Source organism: Talpa occidentalis, unplaced genomic scaffold (assembly GCF_014898055.3).
Source record: "Talpa occidentalis isolate TD23 unplaced genomic scaffold, MPIMG_talOcc4v2.1 talOcc4.2, whole genome shotgun sequence".
NCBI lineage: Eukaryota > Metazoa > Chordata > Mammalia > Eulipotyphla > Talpidae > Talpa > Talpa occidentalis.
This window is the reverse complement of record NW_023602073.1, coordinates 104977813-104998395: the sequence shown is the minus strand read 5'-3', so window position 1 is coordinate 104998395 and position 20583 is coordinate 104977813. Positions and strand designations below refer to the sequence as shown.

At 33.3% G+C, this 20583-nt stretch overlaps 1 protein-coding gene across 6 annotated transcripts in view; it reads right to left on the bottom strand.

Annotated features, from left to right (window-relative positions):
* GRIK2 (glutamate ionotropic receptor kainate type subunit 2) overlaps nucleotides 1–20583 on the bottom strand; it is a 587451-nt gene that overhangs the window by 351583 nt on the left and 215285 nt on the right. For all 6 annotated transcript variants that reach the window (XM_054699057.1, XM_054699052.1, XM_054699054.1 and 3 more), the window contains 2 exons: nucleotides 13910–14077; nucleotides 10351–10608 (listed from right to left, as the gene is read on the bottom strand). In XM_054699057.1, the coding sequence (XP_054555032.1) occupies nucleotides 10351–10608; nucleotides 13910–14077 (426 nt within the window). The remainder of the gene's footprint in view (nucleotides 1–10350; nucleotides 10609–13909; nucleotides 14078–20583) is intronic.

Below are 20583 nucleotides of genomic sequence, written 5' to 3'. Positions count from 1 at the left end.
CTTATAATAAGTACTGTTTCCTTTAAGAATAAATTTTTAAAAATGTTTAAAGACTATGTTTAAATCATTAATCTAGTTTTTGGTTCCAATGACATCTAATGGTATTAAAAAAAAAAATGTATCATTCACTTTTCCTCTCAGTATGCCAATAAGATAGCTCTCTGACCTTCCATCATACTTTAGGAAGGGAATTATAATTTATCGTTTCTCATTGTGTAATTAATAGGATAATTAACAAGTTAGTGGCAAGATTTCAAGGGCTGACTTAATTTTCTTTCTTTAATGTCAACCCAATTATTTAAATTGTATAAAATGATAAAAAGTTCACTGCACTATGAATATAGAACAGGAGATTTTTAGAAATGCTCAATTGACAAATCAAAATCATTAATCATGCAATTAATACTTATTGTAAAATTCTTTAAATTTAAATTAAAAAGTAAAATTACTATAAATTTACTGAAATAGATATTGTAAAGCATTATACCAATGTAAGATCATTCTAAATCTTACTTGTACTTAATACATTTTACTATATTTACAGTTAATGTTACCTCCCCATATTAAAACAATTTTGAAATTGTCTAAAATACTCTAAAGATAAGAATAATAGCAGAATTAAAATTACTCAGTGTAGAAGTTCCGACAAACTATTATTTTTAGCAGTAGTTGATAATTTTGTCAATGTTAAATAACTATAAAATGCTTCTAGGTTTGCTTAAAATTTTTAAATTTAATTTTAGCTATAAAATTATGCTTTTGTTTGTTATATTGGTAAATTTAGTTTACCATCAATTATATTGCAAAATATGACAATTTACATATTATTCAAAATTAAATAGATCAATAACTGCCTCAGTTAGTCAAGATTAGATGGATTAATGGTTTTAAAGTGTGATCACTGGAGTAAAAGCATCATAATCACTTGGGAAATCAGAAAAAGGTCTGAGGAATTCTCTTGCCTCACCCCATACTTACTAAATCATAAACTGGGAGTAAGGCCTTCAAGCAGTGTATTAAGAAGTTTCCCTAAAGATTTAAATGCACACTGAAGTTTGAGAAATGGTAGACTAGGTTACACTAAGGAAAAACCACCCCCTACAAATCACAAATTCAACAAAACAACATTTTATGCATCATAAAGTAAGGCCTACTTAGATCTAAATAATTCTTCATGACAGCTATCTTTTATATTTTGATTCAGAATTGTAAGATGCTTCAACCTTATAGCTCAGTTGATATGGTAGGGAAACAAGTGAACTAGAGAATTTTGGGTCAGGCAAGTAAATGCTTCTCCCTAGAAATAAGCACACTACTGCTCATGTTTCATCAACTAAAGGAAATCACATGGCCACACTCAAATTCCAGGACTAAGGAACTGCAATCTCTTGAGGTACAGAAGTAGAGATAATCAGACTGCTAAACATTAGTAACGCCTACCACAATTAGGGGATCTTTCCAATTCCAATTGCAAATGCTTAGATATAGTGTCAGAATTACTGAATCATGAATTGGTCTTGGAATTTCTAGTTTTAATCCCCTATACCTAAAACAATCACATTTAAGAACTTGTGTTTTGAATTTGAATTTTGATATCTGTTACATAATAAATTTTGTTTTATAAATAAGGCTAAGGTTTACAGAAATCTAAGTATTTAAAAATAGTAAAATAATAGCTTTATTCATTAAACAGGGCCAAAGCTATTATCAGATTTATTGAATACAAGTAATTATAAATAGTAAAATGGCACCTTTAGTTATTATATGTAAGATTTTCTGTTGTCATTAGCCCTGGCTATGTGTATCACAGGATAGGTTTATTATAAGTTTTGTTCATTTATATAAAAAAAAATTTCTGTGTTCCTTTTTAAGTAAATGAAATACAATCAATGTGAACATTGCATCACCTTCACTTTGAACAAATTCTGAAATAGTGATGGACAATTAGCCTGTCTAGAAATTGGATGTTAATTCTTCTTGTCTTCTCAAAATTTTTTATTCTAAATAATTTTGTTCCCAAATATATGTTATATTTAAAAGAAGATAAACATTTATACAATGTTGAGTAGGCAACAGAAAATTCTCTTAGAAGGCAATTGTTCTAATCTGATATATCACAATTATCAAATCTAAGTTTTGAAAGTTCTGCTCAGATCTGGGTTTTTTTTAAAAAAAGCATTTCTGATATAGAAATCAATTTATTTTAAATATAGTCAATAAAAATATCTTAGCCTCCCAGCTGGATAAGGAAAAAAAAAATGGAGTTGGGGAGAAAGAGAAGAATTGGAAGGTATTTGATTTGGGTTTCTTAAACTCCTTATTTTGCCTGCTGGCATGACTGTCCTCAGCTGTTAACTCTGAGAATCTCAAATAAATAACTCACTACATCTGGCAGAAATTAGATTCATGTTAGGTTATTTCTCTTCTTGTTTATCTGAGGTCTTAATAACACTAAAAAAGGGACTGTTACTTTTTTGGGAGTTAGTGTCATAGATTATAATCACTATTTAGTAACTCCAAACATGAATCTTGATGTGAAAAAGTCTCTACACAGAGTTATTTTTAAAGAAGTGATATAACTGTTACCAAAACAGTAACAAAATACATACATATATAGTCACATATGCATATATACTCACATCTATAAGCACATGTAAGTATATAAAACAAATGAGATGTCACAAAAACATTCTTCAGTTTTCAGTTTTCAGTTACACAAACCTTCCAAACAAAAACAAAATCCCCTTCCTATGAAATTCTTTATCTCCCTTGCTTATTTTTTTCTACTTACTTTTTATCTGAAATACTCTTTCTTCAGATATTCTTATGGCATATTTCCTGAGCACATTCAAGTCTTATCTCTTGCCTTCTAACTGACGTCTTTTCTGACAATTCAACTTAATATTGCAACACTTCCTCCCATGTATTCTCTATATAGCCCCCTGCTTTATTTCTCTCCATAACATTCACTGTGCTTGATGCTATATAATATGCACATTCATTTTGTTATTGTTCATCACCCTAACTCTGCAGAGAAAGAATTTATGGTTTGTTCACTTTTAAATCTTCAGTAACTAAAAATGAAGAGCCAAATAAAATGATAGGCTAATTATACAATATTAAGAGTTCTCATGTCCAGGAAAGCAACCCCCTGTTTAATAGGTTATATATATTGAAACTAAGATTTGTTACTGAATTGATAATCTGCTTTTATTAACTAACCTGCCCTTGCATTATACACAGAATAATACATTTGTTAATTCACAAGGTTAGAAGCCAAGGAAAGTTGCTTCACATTTATATTTATAAAAGCGTTTTAAGGTGCATCTTGAAGATGGATGAAGCGATCACCAGATTGGAAGGGTATATTAGGCAAGGAACAATTCGACCACAGCAGAGACTTGAGACAGCGGATTATTACTGGTGAGCAAGAAATACAATTATTCAAGGAAAGCAGTAGCATCAGTATTGAGAGAAGAAATACCAAAGAAGTAAATCAAAGGGGTAAATATGCCAATGACGAAGGTTATATGTGTCACACTGAGCAATTAGAACTCATTTCTCCAAGAACTTAGAAGTCACGGGCATCTTTAAATGTTGGGAATGACACTACCAGATGGTCATTTCAAAAAAAACACCTTATTGTCTTCATCAGATAGATGAGGTTAAGTTGGGCATAGGCAGATGTAGAGTCAGGAATGGGCACAGTGCAGGTTTTCTGATCCCATGAATACTGGGTAAAGGAGCAATCGGAGTCCTCAGTGGTTTTGCAAGTTTTTTATTGGGGTTCACCAGGCATATGGCAGGCAGGGGTGCTGGGGGGCCAGGAGGCTGGCAGTCCTCCCAGCCCCCAGCAAATCCTCACTATCTGGGCTCTCCGGCCTTCTCTCGGCTTCTCTTTTGGCTTTTTTTTTCGGCTTCTTGGCTTCTGCTGGCGTCCCCGTGACGTCGCCCTTAAAAAGCACAGTCTTAGCCCAGGTGAATCCCATCTACCTATGCCCACACCCTACTCCAGGTGCCCGCCATCAGGCATGCATTCAGGACAAGGATCCATCATCTATCCTGATGACGGGAGGGCAGAAAAGCCTGACATTTTTTCCTTACCCTACAGCAGAACATGGCCCAGGACGTAAATGATAAGGATGTTAACTAAGACCGGCAGTGGGGATGGGGATAGAGATATAACAGTAAGAATATTAGGTGATCAATTGAGAATGAAGGCTAAGAGAAAGACAAGCATCTATAATGTTCTTTAGAAATATGGCAGAGCAACCTGATAATGAAAGAAATGCAGGAAATAAAGCAAGTTTTGGAGTAAAAATAATGAGTTTTGATTTTTGTAGTATTTGGGTTATGTGCACCCTTGAGAGAGCCAAGACAACTCATAGATTGCATCTATGAGTATGGAACTGGGTAGAAATAACTGAAGATATAGATCAATGAGTCCACAGTATATAGATAGAAGAAAGCATATGTCAGATAAAAGGTTTTAGAGATAGTGCAGTTAACAAACAAGAAGAGAGAGAATAAAACCTTGACCAACATCAGCTCTTTAGGGTCAGGGAAAGAAGCCAGTTTAACAATATGAGAATGAGACTAAAGGACTGAAAAGAAGGAGGTACCAAGGAAAGAATGACAGCATGAGAGTCCTTTGAAGATAGAAGCAGTCAAAATTGTAAAGTATATCAAATTTCAAAGTATAAGTTAAGTACTGCTTTTCCCTCTATCCTGCATAAAAAGGAAGACAGATAAGAAGAAGAAAAGGCTAGGAGAAATGTAGCTATCAAGAAGCATATTCAAGATTCAAATTTAGGAAAACTAGCAGTGTTTGACCATTACCAGGGACTTGCTCTCAATTTATGATTGTTTTTTTCTTTTCCAAGAAAAGCAAATGCTACTGATCATTGAGGTCTACATGAAACCTGCCCTTTCCATTTCTTTAGATTTATGTATGCAATTATCTCACTATCTGCAGAAATATGAATTGTGTGATTGGAGTAGAAATTTTATTTTGTAATTTAGGATTGTGTATATTACTTTAATAATTTTAAATTTTAGAGAAATAATTAGTTCTATGAATATGTCTCAAATATTAACTATCATATAATGAGAAGTAAGAAATAATATTCCAAATATTTTTTATAATTATTTAAATAGGGATGAAGAAACTGTTCAAGCAAAACCAACTTTATGGAAACACCAATACACCAAGCTATGTAATCAACTAAATCCAAATAATTAGGTTTAACTCATAACTGCTAATTGTATTTGCATTTGGAATTAGAGAACGGATGCTTTATACTTTGAATGTACAACATATAATCATCTTAGATCCAAATTATCCAACTCTCTGATATAAAATTGAAAATTATTTAGCTATATGTTTCACAATACAAAAAAAATGTTATATTATCCAAAAAAACACAGTCTTCCAGGAAGACATTCTACTATTAATTTATTCTATTGAATTACCCTATGTTATTTTACATTATTTATACACAGGTCCAAGATAAAGTAAAATAAAATTGTACTATTAATTGACTTTTCATTTTATTACAGTAATTCCAAAAACACACAGAGACCTATTTAGAATATAGTCCATACATATACTTTATTCAAGTAATAATGTTAATAAAGAAAGCATTTCTCCTCCATATGCCATTGGTTCCCCAACAGGGGTGCTATGGTGGTGGGGTGAGGTGGTAACATCTGAAGAGGTATGAGCCTGTACCTCTAAATTATATAGTGTCGTAAACCAACATTATCTCAATAATGAAGGTTTTAAAATATAATAAAAAAGCATTTCTACTTTTCTTAGGATAAGGGACCTAGCCTTTTTATTCTGTTTATAGTGCAGAAATTAAATAAAATTCAGCTTCTTAAATATTACAATACCTAAAAAAGTGAATTTTTCTTCATTAATTAAAAGAATTTATATTCTCTCTAAATTCTGCTCAATAATAGTCATTGCAATGACAGTCTACTCACTAACATAATTCTCTACTTTCTTGTATCATGGTCTATTCCTCTTTTTTGGTAAATTTTCTTTACCACAAAGAAGTCCAAAGAAGTCCAAAGGGCAAAGCAAAATGCCAACAGGTGTATTACATGCCCATAGTAGCATCCTATTTTTCAAGATACATTTACGATACTGTAGGGTAAATTATTGTCAGGCTTTTCTGCCCTCCTGCCATTAGGATTAATGATGAATTCTGCAGTCTAATGGCTAATGCATGCCTAATGGCAGGTACCTGGAGTAGGGTGTGGGCATATGTAGGTGGATTTACCTGGGCTGAGACTGGGCTTATAAGAGAGGAATGGAATCAGAAATAAAAAGAGAGAATGAGAGAAGGATGAGAACACCAGAGAGCCCAGATAGAGTGAAGATACACCCCCCGGGGCTGGGAGGCCTGCCAGCCTCCTACCTCCCCCACCCACAACGCCTCCACCAACCCCTGACTGCAGTGTACCTGGAAAAATCAATAAAAGCCTGAAAAAGCCACCGAGGGCTCCAGGACTCTCCTTTACCCATCTGCTCAGGTCATAGAAATCCTGTTCCGTGCCCATCCTGCCCCTACAGATACCTATAAAACCATATATAAAATAAATAAAATAAAGCCCTCTTATCTTGAGCTGCTGGAATAATGTTCTCAAGGAGACTATTAGTAAAAATCCAGGTGAGAAATAATGATGATCTTGACCTCACAAGTAGTAGAACATTGAAGAAATGAATCTATTTGAGAGATCATAGGTGTAGAATTGCCAGTGGTTAGTGCTTACTTGTGGGGCCGAAGAAAAGAAGGAATCGAGGAAGATGAGCTACTGGTGGGCAGAAGAGGGAGTTCTGCAGAAAGCAGGAATGGTGAGGCAATAAACTGTTTTCTTTAGAATTCATAGAACTGTTTTTGATGATTAAACAAAATAGTTTACATTATAGCAACTAACACAATGCCTCGAGCATTATACCCCCTTCTAGTTATATCTATTCCCTTCTCCTCTTCCAAACTTTTACCAATAATTTAGTAGAAAAACAGGGAATAGAGTCCCAGGTTTTGTTTACCAGTCCAGAATTCTTTGTTAATGGACTGCTGATCTATAAACAAAGATGAAACACAGGGACTTTAAAGCAAATATTCACAATTTATCTTGGAATTGCTTACAAGCTGACAGCTATCCAACTTATTTTTAGCTTATATTTAAAATGAATCATATGTTCCAAAATGACTGACAGAAACACAGCTTTGTTTCTGAAGCCAATTCTTTTCCATCATTTTTGGACATCATTCAGAGCTATAACAGACTTTCAGGGTGTTTAAAAGCATTCATCCACGACAACAACAAATGCTAATTATCATAAAAAATAAACAGCTCCTGTTAACATCATTCTAAGAATTTCTCCTACTCCAGCACTATATTTCATCTATCATCCCATCTGTTTTGGGGGTGGAAACAAAGACTGGATGAAAGTACAATTATCATGTATCAAACTGGACAATACAACAAAACAGAAATGAATATAAATAGGAGGAATAGCATACATAATAAATAAACCTGGAAAGGGAAAAAGGAAACATGTAAATAAAATGGCACAGTGTGGCCTGCAGTAAACAGCAGACACATAGTCCAAAATGAGTCAATAATGCTTATCTTCTTGGGTATGAGATGGATTTATTTTCCCCACTTCAGATAATAGTTCTAGTTACAATCAGATTTCCTCTCAATTGATCAAATAATTACCTTATTCATCTGGGAAGTTTACAAATTCTCTCGGTTGCATTCTATCATTAAAATTCCACTTTGAGACATTTAATATCTTTATGTATGTATGATAAGTATTTACAAATACATTATGCATATGTATGATATATATTTACAGTTAATATATTTTATATGTGCATGAATATATTCCAAACCAAGTATGTCTGTCTTTGAACTGGTTTTATAACATATATAGAAGGTAAAAATAGCTAAGTTCTCAGAAGAGCATTAAGTTAAAAGAGATTGCAAATGTCCAGCTACAAAATAATATTAAAACTATAAACAATCATATATCCCTAAATTGAAGCTAGAAATTCAACAAGAGCTGGGACTTTGTTTCTTTTGCTGGCATAAACTAATAATTATAACTATCCCTGGCAGGTAGCAGATACTTAATCAATATTTGTTTAATTAAATATTGCATAAAATGGATCATTAATAAGCTTTATTTTCCTCAAAGGATTTTTAAAGCATACTTCTTCTGCAAATAATTTTGTAATAGCTGTCAGTTAACATTAATATGTAAATAATCAAGACCTTTGGAAATTCCAAGTATCTATGTCACTTTCAAAGTGATGGGAGTGGATTAGTTATTTGAACTATTTTATTAAATATAATCCATTAAAAGTATATACATTAAGTTAAGTATATATTTAATTAACTCTTTAAATTTGTCTCAATAACATAAAAGTTTATATTATTATTTAAAACAAAGGACCAATAACATATGAATAAGTTCACCAAATTGTGATACTACTTAGATTACAAACCCCATTATTGTTTTATCCAATCACTCAAGAATCATATTTGAGAAATAAAAATCACACACACACACACATGCAGGGAGAGAGAATAGTGAAGAAAAGTGTTATAACCATAAATATTTTAAACATTTGCCCATTTGGGCATACTATAAGGAATTCCCAGATAATCAAAAATAAATACAAAATACCAGACATCAACATGCTTATATATGTTTGCACATGAGCAAGTGTGTACACATGAAGATCTATGTTATTTGGGCAGCATCCATCTGAATTATATCAAAAGGGAATAGAGAAGTAAATTACCCATGAATTCATAATGTATGTATATTTATATTGGCATATTTTTTATTACTATCCATAAACAACAAATCTGTTGTTGTATGTGGACTAATCTGTAACCAGGGATGCCCTCTTCCATCACATTATACAACTCCAGAGAAACCATTTGCATAGAGCCTGCTTTTCCTAATTTTGCATCTAGAACTATCAACAACAAAAACATAAGGACTTCGCACAATAAATTTAATGTGCCTAATTTCGAGCTAAAATATACTTAGGTCGATCTTAAGGACTTGTATTGGTGATTTATAACTTAAAGTTATTTTAAGACATTTTCCCTTTTTTAATCAGAAAAGCAAAATTAATCTATTAATGTAAAATGTGATGTGTAGTTGGACTTAACTTATTTTAATCCCAATGAAATTGTTTTTCAAATAATTTTCATTGTTTTTCCAACCCTGTAACTCCCTGTTCTCTGTTTTTTGGAAAAAATTCTTATAAATTTTCAGAAGATCAAGTTTATTGGTAAATAGACTATTTTCTGTACATATTTCCAAGAACTGCATGCATGAGCATTGTATGTTTCTGGCTTATTTTGAGAGTACATAAATTAAAATTAATTTCAATTTTGATGTAAACATGAATGTTTAATAAAATTATGTAGGATAAAATAGTTTTGCATTCTAATATAAAGAGCACAATATCTAATATAAAGAGCACCTTTGATAAATATTTTAATGTAAAATTCCTTATCACTATACAATAACCATAGTATATAGTTATTTATCAATAAAACTGCCAAAGAAAATTAGTACTTTATTTTTACTTTTTAATTTATGTTTCTCTATGAGACTTGTTTTAAACTGATATGTCAAGATAACTACTCATATATGAAAATAATAGCACAAATTAAAACAAGGAAGTAAAAACCAACCACTTTCCAGTAGTCATTAAAATGTTCCTCGAAGACACAGAAATAAGTACCACTTTGTAAATTCTATTTTCCATGTCCCTAAACTGTATCTCCACACAAATAATTCCAAAAACTGAGTATCAGAATGAGTAATATATTGTTGCAAATTTGAAAAAAAAAGTTTAAAATTTTAACATGCTTTAAAGATATGAGTTATTACTTTCCACATAAATTCTTTGCACATAAACAGCTGGAGAATATGTTGATTCAAAATTCTAAATTTCCTGATTAGTTTCACTAACAGTCAATCATAAGGGTTTAATTTAGGAAATTACCCAGAACCTAGAGAAAAAAAATTATCTCAATATTGTATTTCATACTATCTCTATCCTTCATCTAATATTATAGTTCACACTAACTGATCCTTCACAGAAAAAAAACTGTTCATTTTACAAAGAAAAAAAAAATTTGATCTAACTGTTCTTTGTTTGAAATTAGCATTGTCATTTGACTTCAGCTGTTTTTTCTATCCTTTGACTTAATTAAAACAAATATGAATACAGTAAGAATCAAATGATCTTCAGAAAAGTATCTATATTTAAAGAATAGCATTAAATATATAATTTCTCTTACCAGTGCTGTCATCATAGACAACTGTGACAGTTTTCCACTTGAAGAACTGCACCAAATCCAAAATGGCACGGCTGAGTGAAGAGAAGTCTGGGTAGAGACTGACATAGAAGGAATCTTTGTTGTCTGACACCTGGTGCTTCCAGCGGGTCTGTATGTGGGGAACCCCCAGAGCGTTGCAGATGGACTGCACGGCATTAGCTGAAGAGCTGTGGGAAGGCCCGAAGATGGCAGCCACCCCAAGAGACAGTTGATCACAGGCTGTAGAGAAGATAGAAATCTATTAATAATGAGCGGAGATGCCAGGTGTCAACAGCTCCCACACTACTATTGTCAACCCAGTGGTATTATACTGAAAAAAGATTTGCCATATAGATATTTCTCCATATAGCTACTTTTACATTTTCTCTCACCTTTGTTAGGGAATTAATTCACCCAGACACTTGAAACTCTATGTTCAAATAATTCTACAACTAGTATCAAGAGAGGGAGAGAGAGGGAAAGTGACAGAGAGAAAGAATGTTCTGAAATTTAAGAGGACAATGTTCATTTCATTAAAACAGTTCATATCAGGGTTTTGGGAGAACAGTTATCCATCCTAAATTTGCTTGCCACCCTCTTTAATTTCAAATTCTTAAATAGAAGTCATTTTGTATCCCCTCCTCATTCAAAACATATGACCACAGACATATATGGATTTGCACATATCTCATGATGAGGCACAAGTTACACATATCACCACATGTATGAGAACTGATATGAGTCACAGGAGATGATTTCATATGGATTGATGACATTGAGTAGAAAGAACATTAAAAATAGATAATCTATTTTATTTGACTTTTTACTTATTCTAAAATGTTTTTAAAATTTATACTTAAAAAAAGAAATTATATCCATGTCAATAATAATTACAGTAATTAAGAAGGCACAAGCAAATTAGAATTCAAATGAAAAGAGACTGTTCAGGACTTGAAATTCTATAAAGTTCAATGAAGGAGCTAGTGAGTTTGGACCAAGAGAGTGAATAATTATTGAAAACATGAAAATCATCCTTAAATGTTTGAAGATAGAGCCTGTGAAACTGGCTAAGTATATTTCATCTGTCTGGAAAAGAGAGAATTAGGACAAAGGTAACCCTTCTCATGAATTTTGATGAAATTTAAATTTAAAAAACTAAATTCAAAAGGAAATAGGAAATACCTAAAAATGAAACAGTTTGCTACAAAAGGCAGTGGGTGGTCCAGTTCTACAAATATTTAAATGGTATTAGGGGAATTTGGGGGGACTTAGTTTCCATTGGGTATTCAGATCCAAATCCTCCAACATAGTTAAAGATATTTTCCTTCAGAGAGATCTTCCTACATAAATGTGATGCATAGGTTTTTAAGTACAGATATTTAATAATTAAAATGTAGTTGAGGAAAACACACAAGTATTCATCTATCAAGCCAAATAGTATTATCTATTAAAAGTGTAAGACTAGGTATCAGACAAAATGTTGAGACTAAAACATTGAAATTCTTTTATATTCATACCTTGAACAAATGATTTATAAAAATTTTAAGAATTTTCATTTTAGGGGCCTCCCTGGTGGCACAAGGGGTTAAGGTGCAGCACTATGAAGCTGTCCGCAGCCACTGCAGCACCAGTTCCATCCCTAGCCAGGGAGGTGACTCATGTGGTGTAGCCGACCTCTCCTGACTCACCCGCTGCTCCCCTCAGCAGTGTATTTCAGTTAATCTGCCTGTTCTGTTCCCCACTTTGTCTCTGGTTGAGTCCTCTCACACACCACACCTCTGGCCTGTACCCCAGTTCTTGTATGCATAAAATCTTTAAATTTTTTTTCATCTTATTATTTAAATTATTTACAAATAATCATCAATATCACCATCAATATATACATATTTAATGAACCTCAAAAAGCAGGGACTATACAAGATCAATTGCTAACCATTACATTTCCCTTTTAATATCTTTCAAAGAGAGTTACCTTTACTTGAAATTTTATTTTAGCATGAGATCAGTCAATAAATAAATCTGATTCCCTATAATAGAAATGTAATGGGTGACAACGTTTGTAAATTCCTTTTAAAATTTTTGGAAACAAAATGAGTTTAAAACTTCATAATTTTGCTAAGGCATTTTCAGGATAGTACCCTGTTTGTTGTTAGAACATTGTCTGTTTTTTCACATTGTTTCTTTGAAGTACCATCAAGGAATCTATTAATACTTTATATTATACTCATATTCCATATTCCATGAATGATTTTATTTGAAACAGAGCATCTTCTTCCTAATGGAAATAATCTTGAACTATGTCACCAATCAAATGCACTTGTCTTGCAGTTAATGACTTATTTTGCAATTATGATGGCAAATGTAGTATTTCACAATAACCTTTGCCCTCTTTTTCAGCCTTAATCACTCTGACATAGTCTGATGTGAAAACTTATTTTGTATTCATAAAGATATGAATTCAAAGGGCAGGCAGGATATAGGCTTTGATAAACACTAGTTAGCTGGGGGGGAAAAGGGATACTTTCATCTTAAAAAATACTGTACCTTATCAGCTGTTATTAATATTAATGAGCTTGGAAGAAATCTGCACCAAGTTAGAATTATAATTATGTACAGTCTCATCAATGTAAGGTAGCTAATAAAACATTAGCATTACAGAAGAGTAAACATTGTTTTTAAAATATGAATTTGAAACAAATGCTTTGTAAGCCCACTCCTTTGAGAAAATATATATTATGAAATTTAATCCCTGTTAATGAATGTTAACTATTCAAAAGTCAACTACTAAAACAAAGTAAGACTAAGGAAACATCTCTCAAAACACACTACTAAGACTGTTATTTGGGTGAAATGCCTTGATAATAATTTTTCTGGTACCCAACTTAATATATAAATGTTAATTTCACAAAATCATTTTCTTATTCTTATTTAAAACAATTTTCAGCATGATGAAATAAATAAAAAATTCATAAAATGGTCTAATTATTTCTTCATATATTCCAGTAGTTCTATCTTTGGCCATGTATTTTCTGTTATAAGACAAAACATCACATGGTCAAATAAATGGGCATTGTGTGCACAGAAACTAAAGGTTATTCAAAATTTTCCAATAAATTTCTAAGACTAGCCTGACTTTTTGAAGTCATTCAGAACCATAATATATTGAAACCACAGTAATGATATAGTGGAACTGACAAATAATAAAATGAAAATGTAAAAAATGAATTGACAAAATTTGGTAAATCTACTGATACAATTTTTTATTTTAGTGGGTTATTGAAAATAGGAATCATTTAATAGCAAAGAGGGAAAAATTCACTATCACAGATCTAACTGCATTTCAGAATAAAATACAAGCATTTTTTTGGCAATAAATTGCTGCACCACTACCTTCCCTAATAAAATGTATATGTTTTGAAAAGAAATCTCTAAATGAAAATATTCCTAATGATTTTTCAATTGCAATTGGAATTCAAAAATCTATTAGGAATATCTGAACATTTGAATTCCAGAAACATTATGTTAAAGATCTATTAATTACCTTTCTTGGATGCTTCAAAACTGTCATAGAGGTTTATCTTCTGGGTGTCGTATGTTAGGGTGGTGTTGGGCAACAAAGTTCTGTTTCTGTTGATTGTATTCACAGCAAATCTGAATGCAAGTTCCTCAGCTCCCATTGGGCCAGATTCCACATATTCAAAAATACCACCTAGCAAAAAGAAAAATATAAACACATAGTTCTTACAAGATAGAAAAAATGTCCCCACATTTTTTTTAGTTTTATGTATGTGTTGAAGGAACCACATGTTCTGAATGAACTACACCCACAGTCCATCCCACCGCCATAACAGAGATCTCAGGTGCTAAGGACTACAACTCTCATCATGCCATGAATATGCTAGGTGGATTTAAGCAGCCATACTTGGTATAAACCTGAAACCACATGGAGTTATGTTCTCTTGCTTTTCCTGCTTTCAGCTTGTACCCAGGGTCTCAGCACACACAAAGTTACTGGTGGGATGTATTGACCAATTAATCTCTCTCTGTGCTTTTCCTTTTCTCAGTTTCTTTGCAAATAAACCTTTTATTAACTTTTTTCTTAATGCCTGCTTAAGTCTTGTCCTGAGTTTTTAAGAACATGGGTGAGAACTCACACAAGGTCTCCACATTTCACCTTGGGATTGTCCTGTAACATATGCATATTAGCATTTATTTGTGTGTGTATAATTTACTTAAGTACATGAAACTTGTGCATATTTTTTATTGACTTGAATATTTGGGAAGTGTACTTTCAGATAAATACACAATAGTAAAATTTGCTTGCTATTACTACCAAAATTTGACAAGATTGAAATATGATTTTGCCCTTTTTCATTAGTAATTCCTTTTAGGATGTATGTATATATAGACTTTGCCTTAAATAGTGAATAAACACTGTTCCTCAAAATTTTGCAAGTGGTTCTAGAATAATCAATCCTCCATGTTGGTCTAAAGCCATAAAGTTAAACATTGGAGAAACTATTAAATTTGTCTCTATTGATTCAGAAATCAGTATTCTTTAGCACAATTTTTATAGCACTTACTGTGGTAAAAGGCCCAAATACTCATTTATAAATGCCAATATCTTATTTGCAAGAAAAGAGAACAAAGTAGTAGCAGTCTATTAAATTTATTTCAAAGCCTTTTTCAGAAAATAGGTGATATTGTGAAAGATAACTCCCCCAAACAATGCAAATTCCTTAATCAGTGAATACCACTGTAGGATACAATTTGGGTCATAAAATGTAGAGAATAATTTGACACATTTCTTTTCCAGTTGTCACTTTCTACCATCTGTCTCAATCCTGTTCACTTACTGTTCTAGCTTTTCCTCTTCTTAATATATTAAGGAAGCAAAAGTCTGCAACCTTGCAACAAATCTTTAGCAGGGTGGAGGTTGCTTTTGATGTTTATATCTAAACTTTTCTCAATAAAAGGGTTTATTCCAGGAAGACCCAATCCTATTATCTTCTTCTCAGAAAGAAGGCAGAGGTAGCTTTCTTTTCCCCAGTAAACTCCCAAACTGAATGTTCCCTCTCTTTCACCAACCTCCCTTGTCCTAATTAAGCTATTTTAGATGGCATCTAAAGTCATGTAAGGACTTGAGCCATGCTGTGTCTCTCCCCTGTATACGGATATATACATGTTCTTATCCAGCTTCTTTTCAGCTTTTTTCTCTTAGCATTTGCCTGATGCATGTTTAACTATTTGCCAGCCTATAAGAACCAAGAGGGGCACAGGATGATTTTCTTTGCACCAGACAATATCATATCTTTTGTCTCTTCAGATACGTGTGATCTAATGATAATATTTGGCTCCAAAAGAATCCCCTACTTGTTGCTGCCTTTATGAATGGAATGGATCCTTACCTGACACTCTCATCTGACACCCTCAACCTCCATCCTTGGAAAACTAGTATTTTAAAAATAGAGAGCATTTATCTTTCTCCCTTTCAAATTTCACACCATGTACTCTCAGCAAAGTCATTCACAAATTAAACTCCCTTTCTACAGTTTTAATTCACACCTCATCAAAAGTCTTTTCACACATTATGTCAGGTAAAAAAAAAAAACTATTAGAAAACTACCTATTCTAAATTAATCAGAAGTCATGTTATAGTAACCAAGACAGACTAGTAAAAGAAACTGTGAATAGTAGTCCCACAAAAAGGGGAGATTCCAGGTCCCCTACTCCATCTAATGAAGGGTGGAGCTGAGTACGGAGGAGAAGAAGAAGACTTGGTGGAGGTGGTGGAGCAGAGAGACATGTGAAGAAGTTGCTCTTGCTTCTCAGCTTTGGACTTGCACCAGGGACTTGGGGGACATGGAATGAGACATGCGGCATCAAGACACAGAGACACTTGGAGGAGATGTAGGTGAGAAACCCACGGAGGTTGACAATTGCAACCTTTATCTTGATTTGTACTTTGATTTTGCTCCTTTCATTCTAAACTTGCTTGGCTCCTTCTGATCCTATGTTTCCCTGCTAGAAGATGTCTTAGACATGTGGCCAGTTTTCAGGCCCCAGCAACCCTGTTTTGTGTAAATCCTGTTTGGGTAACTTTGGATATTTTATTGAAAACTATTTTCCTTTCTTCCCTTTCTATGGACACTTATTTTATTAAAGTTCTTTTTTATTAAAAGTCTTACATCTGAAGAATATGCTTTGTCTTTACTCAGCAGATGGCTGAAGGTTTAGACCATGCATTTTTTGGGGTTCCCACGGTATCCCTCATTCTGCCAATTAACAGTAAGATAAGAGTTGCCCTGATTCCTATTTGAACAGGTGGACTAAATCATGGACTGATGAACCCCGTCTCAACATCCAGGCTGAACAATTTAACTCACTGCATTGACCATAAGGTCCCATGCTAGACAAAATGCATTAGAATCTGATGGATGATTATCTCACAATTTCCTGGAGGAAGAAGGCTGAGAGTTCACATTATATGTGCAGTTGGAATACAGTCCATCTGTCTTTGCATGCCCAACCCAGAACAAGATATGACTGCTCTCCTCCACTTCACCTCATATCACACCCTTTAAATAACTCCTCTTAATTCCCTTCTTGGAGTCAAGCTAAATTCTCCTTTCCAGCACTGGTTCCCTCATGCACAAGGTTCTAATAAACCCTTGCCTAATTCAAATATAACTAGCACTCTCTTGTGAATTCTTTCTCTCGAGGTCAATGGATCCACTCTTTTGGGATAGAGTCTGACATAACAATTGCTCTAAATATGAGAAATTAGGACTCAAATCATACCACAGGGATCAGACACATATATTCATGTAGAATTGGAAAAATTTTTACTTGATACGATATTAGTTTAAAATATTTCTTATGCTTTTACTCAATTGATGGTGTAGTTACAATAACCATTCATTTCTTGTAGAAATAATACTCTGAATACATTTAAAATCCTCAATGATTTATGCTAAGCAGAAGGATAAAAAGTATGTATTTAATGGATGTCAAGAGTCAAATTAGATGTCTTCCATATGTGGAGGAAAACAGTGCTATAAGCATGACTCGGAGACAGAATGGGTTTATTTCTATTCTGCCATTTGCCCCCCCATTTAAATATGAGTTCTTTAAATACTCTGTTTCTTTCTGGGAGAAAATTTTTGCACACAACACTAATGATAAAGGACTGATCACAAACATCTACATAGAGCTGATGAGACTCAACAAAAACAAAGAAAATAATCCAGTTAAAAATGGGCAGAAGAGCTAAAAAGAAACTTCTCTGAAGAAGAAATGCAAATGACCAACAGGCATATGAAAAAATGTTCAACATCACTTGTAATCAGGGAAATGCAAATCAAAACTACAATGAGATACCATCTCATGCCAGTGAGAATGGTACATATTAAAAAAAACTAGCAACAACAAATGTTGGCAAGGTTGTGGAGAAAAAGGAACTCTCCTGCACTGCTGGTGGAGGTGCAAACTTGTCCAACCACTATGGAGAGCTGTGTGGAGATTTCTGGACCTACTAAACATAGAGCTTCCATATGATCCAGCAATTCCACTCCTAGGATTTACCCAAATGACACAGAAACAGTAATTCCAAAGAGCACCTGCACCCCTATGTTTATAGCAGCACTCTTACAATAGCTAAGCTATGGAAACAACCCAAATGCCCAAAAATAGATGACTGGATCAAGAAGATGTGGTACATATACACAATGGAATATTACTCAGCAATCAAAAAAGATAAACACATGCAGTTTGCAGCAACATGGATGGAGCTAGAAGGGATCATGCTCAGTGAAATAAGTCAGAAAGAAAAAGAAAAATACCAGATGGTCTCACTCATAGCAGGAATTTAGAAAACCTAAATAAGAGACCAGAAAAAAAAGACTAATCAGTACGAAGTAAAAATCAAAATCAACAAGCAACTATAAACCAGAGACACACTATGGGGGGGTGGGGGGGCAGGAAAAGGAAGCACTAGAGTCAAAATAAGGGGGGAGGTGCAATTTATGGGGAATATAAACAAAATGAAAATGCATACATTGTGCAAAGATGAAAAAAGATGTAAGAATTATATAAAATAAAATATTTAAATAAAAAAAAATTAAGGGACCAGGAAAAAGACTAATTATAATAAAGTAAAAATCAAAATCAACAAGCAACTATAAACCAGAGACACACTACTGATGAGGGGGAGAGAGGGAGAGAAGGGAGTGGGATCAAACAAGGAGGGTGGGAATTATATGGGGACTATAACCAAGATGAAAATATATAAATGGTGCAAAAATGATGTAAAAATATATATAAAATAAAATAAAGGAAAAAAATTACAATAAATAAATAAATAAAAGAGATGATAATGAAGGCTACCTCACAGGGTTGTTATAAAGATTAAATGTTATCTCCTAACAAAGCATTTGCGAACAGCGGATGCCATAGAGTAAGCACTCAATAAGTCTTTAAAGTTTCACTGAATCTTCAAAGCAATTCCTGGCAGTATTATTTTATAGGAAAAGCTCTTCAGTCAAAGATCATACAGCAATAAAGTGATAGAACCAACAGTTGAATCTCTTCATTCCTGACTTCAAAGCCCTTACCTTTTTACAACAAACCATCAGTTTTCTTCAAAGTTTCACTAAAGCAAAATGCAAAGAACTGCCTCAAATGTGACATATAATGACTTTAATAAATGCAATATAAATGTAAGAACTCACACATGGAACAGAAAAATATTCAAAAGTGCTTCTTAAAGTCCATTCAAAATAATTGATTGCAGAAATACAAGCCTAAAGTTGTTTCTTAATGGCAAAATAAAAGGAAAAGTGTGGGCCTCCCTGATGGTGCAAGAGATGAAGTCTCATAAGCTATCCACAGCCACTGCAGCACAAGTTCAATCCCCGGCCAGGGAGCTACCCACATGGCGCAGCAGATCTCTCTCCTGTCTCGCCCACTGCTCTCCTTAGCAGCGTATTTCGGTAGATCTGCCTGTTCTGTTCCCCACTCTGTCTCCAGTGAATTATCTTACCTTCCCACACCTCTGGCCTATACCCCAGTTCTTGTATAAATAAAATAAATCTTACAAAAAATAAAAATTGGCAGCAAAAAATTGAATGACAAAGTGCTGCTCCATCTATTCACTTACCTACAAAAGGGTAATGGTTCACATGATCTTGAGCAGGGCTTTTCTCTTTCTATAGCTTGAGAGGTGATATTCACTTTGTACTATGTACTTCCTATAAAAAGTATTTGCTTCTAGACTTACTCTTTTTAACATGAAGTGTCAGAGTTGTATGTAGCATATTATAAGAATGTGATACATGAAAAGAGAATTAGTACCCTGAAAAGCTCAATCATGTTTGGTAGGTAAAATACATCCCAAAGTGATGAGGAACATAGAAGAGCTATATGATCCTAAAGCAGCATCTATAATTATGTAGCAATTATATAATGTATAATTATGTGCTTTCCCCAGACTTCTACCAAGATTCACATTTTCAAGAATCTAGACATCATTTTCTTGTTATCAACAAATTCCCTAATCTCTATAGGATACAAACAAAATTGTACTGCTTTCATACTCTTTTATTTGGATTTTTTAATAAAAAAAAGTCATCTAATTTAAACATTCACACAGCTTTATTTTTCTTGGATTCCATTGTTTTGTTTCTTTGTTTAATTCAATAAAGGCTGTGGCATCTTGCACAATCTCTATATCAAACAATAAATATATGTCTGCAGTCCTTTCTATAAGCTTATAATAATATTAATGGTTTGCATCACTCTATAATAGGCACATTAAAGAGAAGAGGAGTGAATCATAAGAATAGCCTTTTTTTCAATAAGCATCGCTGCCCCACTTTGCTTTGCAGATACAGAAGAATAAATGGCAAGGAATTCTTCCTTTACATCAGCACTCCCAAACTTTCCCCATCATAGTCTCTGACTCACATAAGGACAGCATAACTGAAGACTTGAAATAAAAGATTTATTAGTCAACAACTGAAGCCTATCCAAATGTTTTCTTTAGATCAATTTTAACTACTATGAGGATTGTATGACTCATAAACCTGTGATGAATGTACCAACCAATGTCACATCTAACTTCTGAAATTGTTCAAATAGGTCCTATCTTCAAGCAGGTACAATGAATGTTTTATAGACTTCAACATAACAAAGGAATTGATGTTATGAGTATCACAT